This window comes from Aspergillus tubingensis (genome assembly GCF_013340325.1).
Source record: "Aspergillus tubingensis WU-2223L DNA, scaffold_15, whole genome shotgun sequence".
Taxonomy (NCBI): Eukaryota; Fungi; Ascomycota; class Eurotiomycetes; order Eurotiales; family Aspergillaceae; genus Aspergillus; species Aspergillus tubingensis.
Window position 1 is genome coordinate 645,784 of NW_023336289.1, and position 13,643 is coordinate 659,426.

At 51.3% G+C, this 13,643-nt stretch overlaps 4 protein-coding genes across 4 annotated transcripts; 2 read left to right on the forward strand and 2 right to left on the reverse strand.

Moving 5' to 3' along the window:
- Nucleotides 1-649: 649 nt before the first annotated feature.
- AtWU_11042 (mediator of RNA polymerase II transcription subunit 31) lies at nt 650-1,105 on the forward strand (the record flags this gene model as incomplete). The annotated part of the gene is made up of 1 exon (XM_035506144.1): nt 650-1,105. One exon carries the CDS (start codon nt 650-652, stop codon nt 1,103-1,105), a length of 456 nt encoding a protein of 151 aa, XP_035362037.1.
- A 1,380-nt stretch (nt 1,106-2,485) lies between these two features.
- On the forward strand, nt 2,486-5,982 carry AtWU_11043 (uncharacterized protein; the record flags this gene model as incomplete). The annotated part of the gene is made up of 2 exons (XM_035506145.1): nt 2,486-2,700; nt 2,769-5,982. 2 exons carry the CDS (start codon nt 2,486-2,488, stop codon nt 5,980-5,982), a joined length of 3,429 nt encoding a protein of 1,142 aa, XP_035362038.1.
- Nucleotides 5,983-6,923: 941 nt separating this feature from the next.
- On the reverse strand, nt 6,924-7,955 carry AtWU_11044 (palmitoyl-protein thioesterase family protein; the record flags this gene model as incomplete). The annotated part of the gene is made up of 1 exon (XM_035506146.1): nt 6,924-7,955. One exon carries the CDS (start codon nt 7,953-7,955, stop codon nt 6,924-6,926), a length of 1,032 nt encoding a protein of 343 aa, XP_035362039.1.
- A 353-nt stretch (nt 7,956-8,308) lies between these two features.
- On the reverse strand, nt 8,309-9,646 carry AtWU_11045 (uncharacterized protein; the record flags this gene model as incomplete). Its single annotated transcript, XM_035506147.1, has 1 exon — nt 8,309-9,646. One exon carries the CDS (start codon nt 9,644-9,646, stop codon nt 8,309-8,311), a length of 1,338 nt encoding a protein of 445 aa, XP_035362040.1.
- Between the last annotated feature and the right edge of the window lie 3,997 nt (nt 9,647-13,643).

Below are 13,643 nucleotides of genomic sequence, written 5' to 3' on the forward strand. Positions count from 1 at the left end.
GTGAACCATTGGCTTGCTGCATAGATAATGATATTTTCTAGGTCAGTCTAGTGTTTCTTAGCAGCTTTAGCCTGCAGCTGGGGGTGGATAGAGAGAAGTAAAAAGGTAAATCGTGACCATTGCCCGCTGTCAACCCACTATGTACTGTAGACACAATAATGGCTTTCTTCTATTGATTCATGTGCAAGACCTAAACGTGGTCTGTAATTACTAAATATCAATGCCATCAAAGTAGTAATCCATGGCTCCAACCATGGCTCGGATAGTACTTCTAGAGTCAAGCTACACTATGCACCAGGATGAATGGCCAAACTGACACCCAGCAACTGGGTATCACATGATGGTAAAATGCCCAGTAAAACATCTGAATCGATTACAATTCATCGAATGTGACTGCTGGCCAATACATCTAAGTGGGGAGGCACTAGTGGCTATAGAAGCCATCGACTATCAACCAAGATCAAAGTGAATTGGAGCTTGCCGCGTCGGAGGTGAGCCTGTCTTGGCAACCTCCAACTGGTCGCGCGGTCTATCTGAATAGCTCCGACTCATTGCAACCTACGCACCACCAACATCTTTCTCTACTTCAAAGTCTCAGTCACCGACCCCCTCGGTCATCTGGCTCGTTCGAGAGCATCGTCGTCGCGTCATGGAGCAGCCACCCCCAACCGATCAACCACAACAGCCTCCGCCTCCGACCCTCACAAACCCTCGCTTCACCCTCGAGCTAGAGTTTGTGTCTTCTCTCGCCAATCCCTACTATCTGTCCCACCTCGCCGTGACATATCCGAATCTGCTGGGCATAAACAAGTCCGGCGATGACAGCGACGTCAACAATGATTCCGCAGACCCCGACGCGCAGGCATTTGCAGCATACCTGGCCTACCTCTATTCCTACTGGAAGACCCCCGAATACGCTCAGTTCCTGACCCATCCCGGTGCCACTTTGCGGGCGCTACGACTACTGCAGGAGGAGAACTTCCGTCGCGACATCATTCGCCCCGACGTCATTGAAAGGCTAGCGGGGACCGATGTCGCCGCCGAACCCGTCGAAGCAGCTGCCGAGTCTGGAGAACAGGAGGGCGAACAAGCCAAAGCAAGCTAGGAATATGCGCAGTGACACTGGAAATAGCAGGAAACAGGCGTGCTGCACATTGGGCTCGATGTGGATTGGTTCGGTGGTCTGTCCGGGACGATGTCCTGCTCAAGCTCAGGCCACTGTCTTCTACTACTTGGCTGCGGAGAGGGGTAAAATTGAGACACGATATCAGAAGATCTGCACGGGGCATGGGCAATGTTTGTCGATATTGGGACACCTTGATGCACCGCGGTTTATGCTGCAGTCCTAATGCAACCCCAGATGGTTCATGATCTCCCCGGAGTCATGTGTGACCGAGGTATCCCCTGATCGGCCATGGAACCGGCTCATTATTGGAGCTACCAAATATGCACCTCAACAAGCACTCCTCAGGATCATCGACATACTCTTCTCTGTTTAGCTGGGATTCCCGAGCTATTCCGGTTAAGATTGCTCGATGGAGTCCTGAGCGGGCCTGGCACCTAAGAGACGGAGGGAGTATGCGCACCCTAGAGAGCAGTCAGGTGTACGACACGACAGGAAATACTCCAAGCATCCAACAGGTTCGTTTTACGAATGACTCTGAGATGCCCAGATTCTTCGCTCTCAAGCCATAGGAGGAGCAGCATCGGTCCCTGATATTCTGCCTATGACGTTGCCGTGGGGTTGTATTAGGTTGCAGGGGGAAAAACTCTCTTGGGTACCTGCTCTCTTGTAGATAGCGCAAATGAGCCAATACTGATAGACCAATTCGAATGAAAGAAGAATATATCACATAGAGAAATAGCCTACGTAGGAAACATCAAACACCAAGTTCATATCATGGATAACCCATCTAGTATAAGGGCAAGTTCTGCGACCGCCTAACCGTGACGCGGCCGAAGCGGCGCGCCAGGCTGAATTTCCCGAGCAGGCCGTTGGTTCAATCTCGCCGCGGCAACCCAACACTAAACTTATCGCCATCCGCCAAAGAACCGGAGGGCGACACTTTTCGCTTCTGCCTCGCTTGCCAACCTCCGCGGTTGACAGTGTTCCTCTTTCTTCACTCAATCCCCCACCTCCTTGTTCAGGCTGGGTAACTACTAGCATCTCCGATGGATCGACCCCACCCGTGGTGATTGCAACTCGACCTGGAAGCCCTGTCCTCTCCTCTCCTCTCCTTTCCTTTCTCCTTAAACCACGTTGGCCGTTGCCGCAACCCCGTTCACCCCCCAGTAAGGCCTTAGCGACGTGACACACCTTACTTCCTCATGGTCTTTTCTTGTTACAGATCCTTAATCAGTCCTTGAATATACTTGCCTCCAGGTGACCAAAACGGTCACCGGATCTGCACCCTGTTTTATTACAACCGTTGAAAATCTGCAGTATACAGTCATCGGGTAATCGCCCTGCAAATCACTTTGCCCAATGGAGGGCGTACGCCAGTCATGTCGGCCAAAGCATCAGGTCTTGGTTCTGAAATGCTATCCACAATACCAGAAGGGGATTCCGGAAGTCAAGCCGAATCCGAGTGAACTTTCCTATCTGCTCTACTATGCGAGCACTCGTCGCAGCAAGCTGACCAAGGTCGGCGCTTTCCTGGAGAAACGGGCCGCTCGGGATGTCTGGCGCCGCAAGATTGGGTATGTTGTGAGGACTAGATACACTTGGCTGATCTCTGTGGGTGACGGGCTGACATGTTCTGGTAAAGCAATGTACAGGTGACACTTCAGATTCTCACCGCGCTTATCGAGAAAGTGCCCCGCGACCTCCCCATCTACGCCCGCTCCGTGCTGACGGTAATTGAAACCGTCTTACGCTCCCGTGATATAACAATCGTTGAAGACTCGATCGCGACCTTTGAAATGTTCTGCCGCCATCAGGATATGGCGGCGTTGTCGGCCGAACAGGACTTTGCGACACAATACCGCGAGGTTGTGCGGACGTATGCGAGCTTCGCTGAGGTGCATGCGCCCCAGCTGGATCCTGCTTCTAGCGGCCCTGCGGCGATACGGTGGCGCAATGCGGGACTTCGTGCGATCAAGGGAGTGGTCAGTTCCGAGGCGGGCTTGGCTGCTGATGGTGGAGATTCGTTGCGGATCATATTGCCGGTCATTCTGGAGAACGTTTGCCACGGAGATGAGGATGTTATTCCGTCTCTGGAACAGCAGCTTATGGAATCGGAAAAGAGCAGTGAAGCGGATCTTGCGCACCGGCGCCGAATCAGCAACGCTACCGTGCAGACTGTCGACACCGTGACTGGTGATCCGGCCTTGGCTTCTCAGTCCGCGGCTGATGCAGACAAGAAGGCGGAAATGGATGTGAGGCTGCTTGCTCTCAGCTGCCTTGAGCGCATTGTTGTTACTGGAAGCAGCCGCGGTCAAATCCGTGTGACCACGAAGGTTGTATTGGACTTCATGCTCCGCAGAAACCGAACCACCAGCTTGGGCTTGTCCTTGAACTCGTGCGATAGCTGGGCTACGTCGTTGATTGAACTGGTCGCGAAGTGGTGCCCGGTGCAGGTGCGGTTCATCATCTTGGTTGCCGCCATGGAGCTTCTCTTCGATGCCAACCCTAGAGAGGAAGCCCTAGATGAACCTTTCATCATTGTTTACATGATTGACTGGTTGCTGAAGTCTCCTGTGAACATGATCGGTCTTAGCGTTATCGATATCCTTTTGGGTCTTCTGCAGCATATGTCGTTTCTGCTGTCGCCTGCGGGTTCGGAGAAGCAAGTTGAACTATCTGGGAAGAGAGCAGATTTGATCACTCTCTTCCAGCGGTGCATTGGAGATCTTACGACACATATCTACTATGGCGATCAAGTTGTAGATATGATTAGAGTCGTTCTGACTCGGATCAAGCCTTCATCCACCCACGAACATCCTGCACAGGTCTCAAACGATTCTCCCGGAGCCGCTTCGCAGGCTGGCAGTCTAACTGGGGAGGCCAGTTCCATCGCGTTTTCTTCCACTACTGGACGGGTTGCCGCTCTTAGAGCTATCAAGAACATTCTGATGGTAGCGAACTCTCGGAATCCCGCAGCTGTATCTGGCGTGGAGTCCAGGAACCATGTTGGAATCCACGTCTGGGAAGGGACGCAGTGGCTGTTGCAGGAACGTCAAGGTGATGCGCGTTACGCGTATGCTGATGCGTTACTGTCTTGGTTGAAGCTGGAAACTAATCAGAGCGACTTGACCGTCAAGGACAAGCACGCAAAACCCTCAATTCCCAAAGGGGACCTAACGGAGGTCGGCGAGAGGACTGGAAAGCGATCAGTGTCTACGGCGATGCAGAGAGAGAAGGCCGCCATCGCAGCTCAATTCAACTTCCTCCGAATGCTCCACCTGACTATTTATGACATCGCGCTCGAGAGCCCGACTAGTGTTTCTGAAATCAGGTTGCTTCATTTGATCTTGGCCAGCCTTGTTGATAAACTCGGGGTCAACGCCGCCCGGTTTGGACTGCCTATGGTGTTGAAGCTGCAAGATGACATGAACAGCGCTCCAAGCCTGGCATCCGGTTCTGCCAAGGTCAATATTGGAAGCTTGGTGTATGGATATCTCTGGGCCTTGTCTGAGCGACTCGAGCTGGGATCGACAGAGGTAGGCCAGGCCATTCAAGCAGAGATCTCCAAGAGGCAACAGCTTGGCCTTTGGCTTGATCCTATCCGCTTGCCCGCCGCTGATTTCGACCAAATTCTACAAGGTGGAGATCACCGTGCCACCGGTAACGCCACGAACACTGATCAGATGACTCCCTTCATCACCGACGTTGAGCACCTTGTTCGTGGCATCGAAGATGCATACAACCATGCCGCGCTCGTCTCTTCTCACAGCCCCCCGGGCTCCCCAACGCGCAGCTTCACTATGCCTATCCTGGGACACGGATCGGTTTCAGCTCCGCGCGGTGATCTTCTTCCTCCACTTGTCAGGGAGCAGATGCTTTCGGCATGGTCCCGAGAATCATGCCTTGCAGCCGCGGAGCGGGAGAGGACCGAAGCATTGTCTCTCAATGGCTCCAAGGTCGGAACAATGGCGATGCGCAGCCACATTTACCTGAATGGGGCGGACGGCAGTTCGCCATCGACTACCTCGCCTCCATCCGCGCAGCAGAGTGCAGCCGGACTGCACAACTCGCGGCGGATGAGCGTCCCCGAATCTGCCCGGGGGCACGTTCAGAGCATTAGCAGAGAGTCACCGGTTCATATCAACGACCTGCGTCGTGTTCTTTCCATCAACGATCAGGACAAGATGCGCCGGTTGAGCCCGCTACGTGGTCGACTGGATGCTTCCAACCGCAGCGTGGTCTCGTCTAGCAGCGAGAGCATGGTCAGCGGGTATTCCTTGTCTGAGATTGACGGAGACGGAGCTTCGATCAGACCCCAGTCGACCAGGGATGGACACGGTCTTCCGGATGGCGACGGCATGGTGACTCCCAAAGCTTCCGCCTTAGGATACACAGAGAACGGACAGGCCTACTTCATGACCGCAGACGATATTCCTCCTGTACCACCGATCCCTCCGTCCTTGTCGGTCACCGGAGGCATGTCGAACGACTCGCAGCGATCCCTGGCGTCAGAGCGACCTTCCACTGCACCAGGGCCGCGTCGGCTGCCAACAGCAAACGGCAAGCCCGGCACACCTGCCGCGCCTCACCACGGCAAATCTCTCAACAAGCACAAGAGCCGGTCCAGTACGGGTCTCGCAGCTGCAGCGGCTGATGGTGACTACTCAAGAGGCCATGTCTACGACGGGGTGCCAGACCTGTCCGAGCCAACGGACAGTGCCCAGCGCCGTGAGGTGCAGAACCTTCTGAACGGGTTCTTGTCCCCGGCACATGCAGAGTCGCAGCCGCGCCCCGGCAGGCCCCGTGGTGCTTCTCGACGGGGCATTACTGGAGGAATCGGCCGTCCGCCTTATTGATGACGTATCCTCCTTCTTTGAAGAACTAGTACTCTCCTTCATACACTTTTCTTTCCTATTTCCGACTATTGCATTTGCATTACTTACTTCCATCCACCCGGGTCTTCCACCAGGTTGTTCGAGTCATGATCGTCGAGGCCCATGATATATCCCATCTTTTCAACTGCTTTCAACAACATTCTTTTCCTTTTCTTCCTCTCTGAACATTCCATTCCCTGCGCCGAAATACCTGGCACCAATTACTACCCAACATTTCTCCTTTGTTGTTACTTACTACTACCACCACTTATATGTCTGTCTCATTATCTATTACCACGCGCATGCGTCAGGATGGATGATGCATCGTCTATTTATGCATGATCATTAATAATGCCGTACTGCGATGTGGATTAAACTGACGGACTGTGCTTGCTTGATTGATTTGATAGAGCTGTACTGCGTACACTACTTGCTTGCTTACCTACTTACTACATGCGGTATTTTCGTCATTTCTTATTGTTGTTGTTATTGCTGGCTACTGTATCTTTTCTCTTATCTCTTTTCTTGGATATTACCTGCTGCTCCTCCCTGCCAATTCATATTTGTTTCTTATTAGCTTAGCTTTTCATGTTCGTTTCCAGTGGTCTCCTTCTCTGGCTGTGATGTGATATCCCGATGTAAGCATATAATGGATTGCAGCTTAGTGTGTGTGTGTGCATTTGCATGTATTTAATAGTACCATCATTGCATTAGTGCTACTAGTACCACTAGTAGTAGTGAAGTAAAAGTATAGAATAGAATTTAGCGAAAGCGAAGAGTCGGAATTGAAGACAATCTGAACCAACCAAGGCTGGGTATAATATATAATATTACTCCGTAGTAGCGCCGTAACTCTTCCCCTCTACCATCATTTCAATCCCTCAAAAAAAGCGGAGCAAAGCAAAGCGAAAGAAGAATCAATACTAGTAGTAACCTCCCTGACTCACCAACCTCATCTTCTTCTCATCAATTTCAACCTCATCATCAGGAATCTCCACTTCAATGGGTCCCAAGAACTCTCTGAAAATGTCCACCAGCTCCTCCTCATCAAACTCCATATGCCCGCCCTTGAGTGTCCTAAACACCAACCCACCCCGTTCATCTAATTCCCTCAGCCCGATCCAATCTTCCTTATAAATACTCCTCTCCCTGACTCCCACTACACCGCCAGATTCCCCATCTACCTCTCCAAACCAGCTTGACTCCTTCGGTACCACCATCCGATCCTTCTCGAACATGTACATGACGAATTTCTCTAATTTCCCCAGGTTCTCCTTATAGGTTTCATTCTTCACCACCCGCTCGTTGTTCACGTCGGCCAGGAAATTGCTATGCTTGAGGTACTCCTCCATTTCGCTGGGTTCGGGGTCCCGGAAATACTGCGCGGGGACGAGCCGGCCCTGTACGAAGGTTGACCATCGGCCGGAGCGGAGGAGGGCTTCCGCCCCCCGGCAGATGAAGTCGTTCCAGGCGCAGGATTGGAATTGAGAGATGCCGTTGTGCTGGCTGCCCAGGGTGATGAGCGTGCGGACGGGCGGAGCGTTGCAGCGTTCGATGTAGCCGCGCAGGAATTGCCCGCCTTGGGAGAAGCCCAGGGCGTTGATGGCGGGAGCGGTGGAGAGGATGGGGTCTTGGAGGAGTTGGGAGCAGACGGAGGCGATTTGCTCTGTAAGGTTGCCTAGGAAGGTTGCTTGGCGGTCGCCGGCGCTGGTGGGGGAGAGGTGGATGAGGTAGGTGTAGGTTCCCGGATTGGCGTCTTCGGCGACTTTGATCAGGTGTTGCAGCGAGGGGCTCTGGTATTGGTCGCCGAGGCCGTGCCAGATTACGAGGGGGAGGGCGCGGAGCTCGGTTGTGGTGTTGGTTGTGCTGGTTGTGGTTTGGAGTTGGTGGGTTGGGTGGGCGGTTGTGAAGGGGAGAAGGGGGAGGAGGGTGAGGAGTGGTGTTAGGGGACGCATTTTGTTGTCACGGTGTGAGATGAAGCTCAGTAGTTGTAGGTGGGAGGAAGAAAAGATGGTTGAGATAGATGTATAGTATTGGGATGGTGTTGTTGTTGTACCTGCGGAGATGCGGAGACAGGTGGATGTCACGTTGTCGGGGCTGGCTTCCTGTGCCTGACGTAAGATCGGCATGTGACTGACGATTTAACGGGTCACTATGGAGCTCATTATTATTTTAGAGGGCTTTATAGCTACCCAATTCTTACCAACACTTAAAGGATAAACGTAGAGCAGTGACATGCTTATCACGCCTTGTAGTACAAGTGGGTCATAAGATGGTGTCCTGTTGAGTTAGGCTCATGTGCCTGGACCTAGTTGTATAAACTACGTCGATTGGTCCATTCTTGGGCGGGCCGATCCTCTGGGTGCCTCCAAGGAAACACCCGTTCTGGTCCTGCTGTTCTTGAAAGAGGAGTAGCGCATGCTTGATCAATGTATATTCTTGCAGCCCTTGGCGCTACGGTAGGCTTGCTGAGTTTGACCGTATTCGGTGAAAATGCAAAGTCATCTGGTCGACGGAGATTTGTCTCGAACGGATAGTTATCCGTTGATATATAACTGTTAGCTTCACGAAACGTGATGGCAGAACATGTGAAGTCGTGTTGAGCCTGTTGTTTTCCGTGCTCAACTTGCTTAGCGAATAGACAACCATCAAGATCGACAGCCTGGCCAAAGATTATCAGAGGGGATGTGGTCGATTTTCTTAATAGAGGAGCGAGCCTGGTGCCTCGTAATCGAGATTCACTGGGCACCTTATCAATCTGTCCCTTATCTGTCCTTTGTAATATAACTCGTTGTATGTTGTGGCGCGGCTCTGGGAGCCAACCATAACTGGAGTGATTCAATGTTGATGAAGTGCTCATGGACTCTTGCGCAGATATCTGCCGTCTACTGTCATTTGCAGTTGGTGAAGATAGTTCAGGGTTCAAAAGGCTTTGAGAAAATTGATGAGCGGTTGAGTAACCGTCTCTTTCCAGGGATGTGCCATAGACTGCCTTCATCCATTCCTCTTCGGCAAGAATCTGGTCATCTATCGTGAATCGTCGCCTAATCGGAGTCCCTGCTTCTTGAATTTTTGGGCTAGTGTCTGCTGACTGTAGAGGTTTCAAGCCTGTAACCTGGAACTGCTCCTTGCCAGTGGAATTGTCAACGAAGTAATCCGAGCCCCGGACTATGGAATTTCCCCGGGTGGACAATCCTCTATCAGAGGACGACACACATAAAGGTGCGATGCTTGAAGAGTCTAGAATCCAAGACCTGTCACCGACTGAGCTCCTAACGCTGACGTCATCACAGACATACTCATGCACGAGTGGCTTTGGCGTTGTGGGAGGGGACTCATGGTCCAGAAGCATTGACTGCGATGTAGCATCAGTTGGTGGGCCATGGAACCCCGGATAGTTAGCTCCAACAGGTTGGCCACTTATTCTTATGTCCAGGTCTTGTATGCTCTCCTCTGACTCTGCACCTCTGCGATGCTTGGGGCCGTAGGTAAGCTTTGGACGCAGGACAGAAGACCCGAGCCTCTCACGGTCATCATTCGTTATTTTTCTCCGCCTCCCAAATTTCTTTAAAGCTTCTACTGGAGGGAATAGCACCGTGAGTGGCCGTGCTGCTGCAACCGATGCCCAGTCAGCCTTCTCTAGCATTTTATGCTTAATTTGTGCTAAGTCTTGAGCTGCTTGTGAGGACTCCTGTACAGTCGATACGAGACGTGGTTTCTTCGCGGGGTAGAAGAGAGAGGAACTATGGCTAGACTTGATCCTGACTTAGCATCAAGGACTAACGGATTCACGGACGTACTCTACCTGCTGGCTTGGATGATGCATTGGCTTGCTGCATGGTTCTCTAGCTTGAATGCCTTCGAGGCAGATATTCTTATTTAGGGAAGTCGTGAAAGGACCTTTGGTCTCCGCTATTCTTGACCTCTTGAAATTTTGCTTTCTGTTTCCTGTATTATTGCTCGAGTGTCGTCGAAGACGACCTCCGGTCCAATTCATGTTGCGTTTAACTCTGCAAAGATGGCATAATGACCCAGGATATTTTCAAGAGAGACACGAGGGAGGGTATATATCCTCTGGCAGTATAACGGCGTGCGGAATGAGCGTCATGTGATGTATGACGAATACACATGTAAGGTCAAGAAGCATCCACATGTTAGGATTACGGTAGTGTAGTAACACTACGAGTGTGGTATTGGGACCGAGGACCAGGCCGCCAACACCACAATCAGTTACAACGGGAACTGGACACACAATCGGAAATAACTGATCATGCCTGTGGCCTAGAGAGCTGTCATAAATGTTAATTGTGCCTAAGCAGCTACGTTTGCAAAACGCGTTCATCGAGATTTCAAGTGAATGCGCGTATAGGAGCCGGAAGGAGGTCGTCAAGGTATCACAACGCATTCCCTGATGAGGCAGCATAATGTGTATAGCGACCTAGAGTACAGCGTTATGATCAGATTATGTGATCTTATTTATGTGCAAGACAAATTGGACAACTTACCACATGAGGTATGGTGAAGTCCATCGACTAGCATCATTAGGACTCTCGTCTAAGCAAGACATCTGGAAACGGCTCGGCCCGGCAAACGACCCAGGTCACTACCGTAGAACTTGGGCGTCACTAATTTAGCTTCATCTTGGATCATCGGAACCTCGGCTTGAGTGGGGGTGCAATCCGTGCAAACATATCACGTGCATGATTCGCTTCGGCGGCTCTTAAAATATCTTCCCACATGCCAAATTCTTTTCCCTTTCTTCTTGACACCACGCAGACGACAACGGACACGCCAGAGGTGGCAAAGATGGTGCCTGCATCATCTTATTTGCTTGCTCGGAACCAGACATGAGGAGTTCATTGGCCTTGCTTTGATGTAGGCGGGTTTCTGAAACTGTTTCGTGTCAGCGATGCGACCAGCTGGCAGCCTCGTCGCACAGGGTTCCTGGCGAGGTCTGCGCGCCGTCTAGCTTTCTTTTCGTCTTTTCTCCAATTTTTTACGACTCCCCCTTTTCTGGGTCTTTCAGGCAACAGGTAAGCGCAGCGCTTTTTTCTTTTTCTACCCCTTTTCTACATGGGTGTCACTGGGGGCTATATGCCCACAATGATGAACACCATACCAATAAGCATAGTTCACCTGAGATCTTCGGATTGTTGAACGAAAACTGTATACCATCTTTCACCTTTATCTGATACACACCCATTGTTGCGTCATTGTCTGCTATTCAAATTGGAATATCGTTCGAGAACCAATCGCTGACATTGCATGCTTTAGGATGCCTAGAACTGAACGGTGCGGGAATATACGGCGTAGAACGGGATACCCATAATTTAGAATTTTAATTTGAGAGAGAGCGGGATTATTGAAATTGTGATGAATCCAATCCAACCCTGATTATTGAACTTCCAGCTTATTCTGAGACAAGCGTAAAAAGAAACTTCCCGGCAGTCCCGTAATTAAATCCATCACATTGCTGCCCAACTTCCCGTGGTGTCAAGTCTTGCTTGCGCCGGTGGATGAAGCCCGGAGCGCAGCTGTCAACTAATATCCGGAAGAAGGATGTGAGGTTCCTCATCATGAAACGTAGCAAACATGTCAGTCAAACTGGATGGCACAACCCCTCCCCCTCCTTTTCTTTCGCAGCAAGCGGCGAGATTGGGCGAAGCGAGCCGCTGTGGCATGAAGCAACACGCTGTCCCGGGGAAGGAGGGGCAATTGTCAATTATGTGCAGTAGCTGCGACAAGCGAGATCCCTGTTCCGCGAGATGTAGGAGGGGATTGACGTGGTGGGCATCGCAGCCAAAGGATGAAGCCAAAGTTGGCATCCTTTCACGAGGGAAAGCGGGGCCGCCGAGGAAATGCCGATGACTGGCTAGCAGGTACAGGGATAGCCCTGCACGCGACAAACCACGGGGAACTCTCAGGAAAGGCTCGGCGCCAATCATTTAGGATTGCCAATCCTGCCGGCTGAGGGGCTTTGCTGCCGGTGATGCAACACTGCAGCCCATCTTCTCCTTGGCCGCCAATCATACTTCTTGGATAGGTGGAGGACGGGTGAGGCCCGCCTCACCGCTAGATTGAGCAATTGCCCGGGTGGTGCCGTTGCCAAATGATACCTTTAGATACATCCACCCACCGGCCACGTCAAGCCCCTCCATGATGGGCGACTTCCGAGAATCATTGGCAGAGAGGGACCGGACAACACCACCTGGCGCTGCACCACTATCACCGCCATGTCTCGCAGCGCCAAATCATCATGCTCGATACGGCCAGTGAGGCAGCCGGCTGCAGCAAGCATGCACCTCCGGCACACGCTTGGACGCACCGTCTCCTCCGATAGCCCCCCACGCCTGGCCTCCTGAACGAGACTCCAGCCGGTTCCCTCGCCTCTAAAAGGCCGTCCTTTCCCCTCCAGATGGAATTCTTCTCGACCTTTCCTATTCTCCTCATCATCATCACACCAGACTCAAAGAAGAAATCCGAACTTTGCCCACTCTTGATACCCAACGAACCCAAGATACCCCTTTTACTTTCCATTGATCTTCTTTTACTCCACACACACTCAACACTTCCAAAACACACACTACCCCTCCATACTACTTCTGCTAGATTTGTCACAGTCAAATCAGCTCTTGCCTACTACTATCCCATCATCTCCACCTGCTCTCAAGGCTTGAACTACTACTTGCTTGACTCTTTTGTTCTTTCTCTGTTCCTTCAAGTGTCCAATCCGTGGATCTTGGAAAAGAAAAGAAACTATTTGCCCTCCCCTCCTGGCTAGATCAACCCTTGAACTGCCCTTCTGGAAACCCAGTCCGTATCCTGGATAGGATTTGCTTGCTTTGTTTTGTTTTTCGCTCCTCCCAGGCTTTAGTCTGAGTATACGGCAACACAATAACAGGTAGTCCCCTCATCACTCTCCTTTTGTCTGCTTGCTTTGATTCTGCTTTTCTTTCTCTTGCTTTTGTCCCTTTCTGCGATTGTTTGCATTTCGAAACCCCTGGATCCGCTTTTATCGACAATCTTTCAACGACAGCAGTACTATAGAGGACCCCTGGACTCTTGAATCTCTTTGCTTCCGCTGGATTCTTCCGTCGAAGCGACGGATTGACGAAAACATGTGACCATGGAATTCATTTGCTTGTCCACAGCAGCCGCTGTGTGACTGGACACTCTTGAGTGTTGTTTAATGTTGCACACTCAATTTTCGATTACCCCTGGACTATCCTTTCTGCCTGGAACCACCGGATCTCTCCTCACTAAGCCTAGTGGGAGTTTGGACATTTGCCTTGGACCCCTTTTTTGTTGGCCTGTTTTCTCCGTTCCCGATTTGGATTTCCCACCGTTCTGGATTAGAAGCCGTCTCTGGAAATAGCAATCACACAATGAACTCCGACCTTGGATTTTTCGATCAAAACATCACTGGATTTCGACACTTAATGGACTGAACCGTTGATCAACTTATGTGTTGCATCTTATCACTTGATACCCTTTTGTAGTCTGGATCCCCGGATGGATACCTTAACCGAGACTAGACGACCCGATCTACTGCAGCTGCAGCTTTGACGCCGGAAACAAGCACCACGGACATGTTGCCGCTTTTGCCGATCGCTTTACTGGTTATGACCTCAGATATTTCCTGG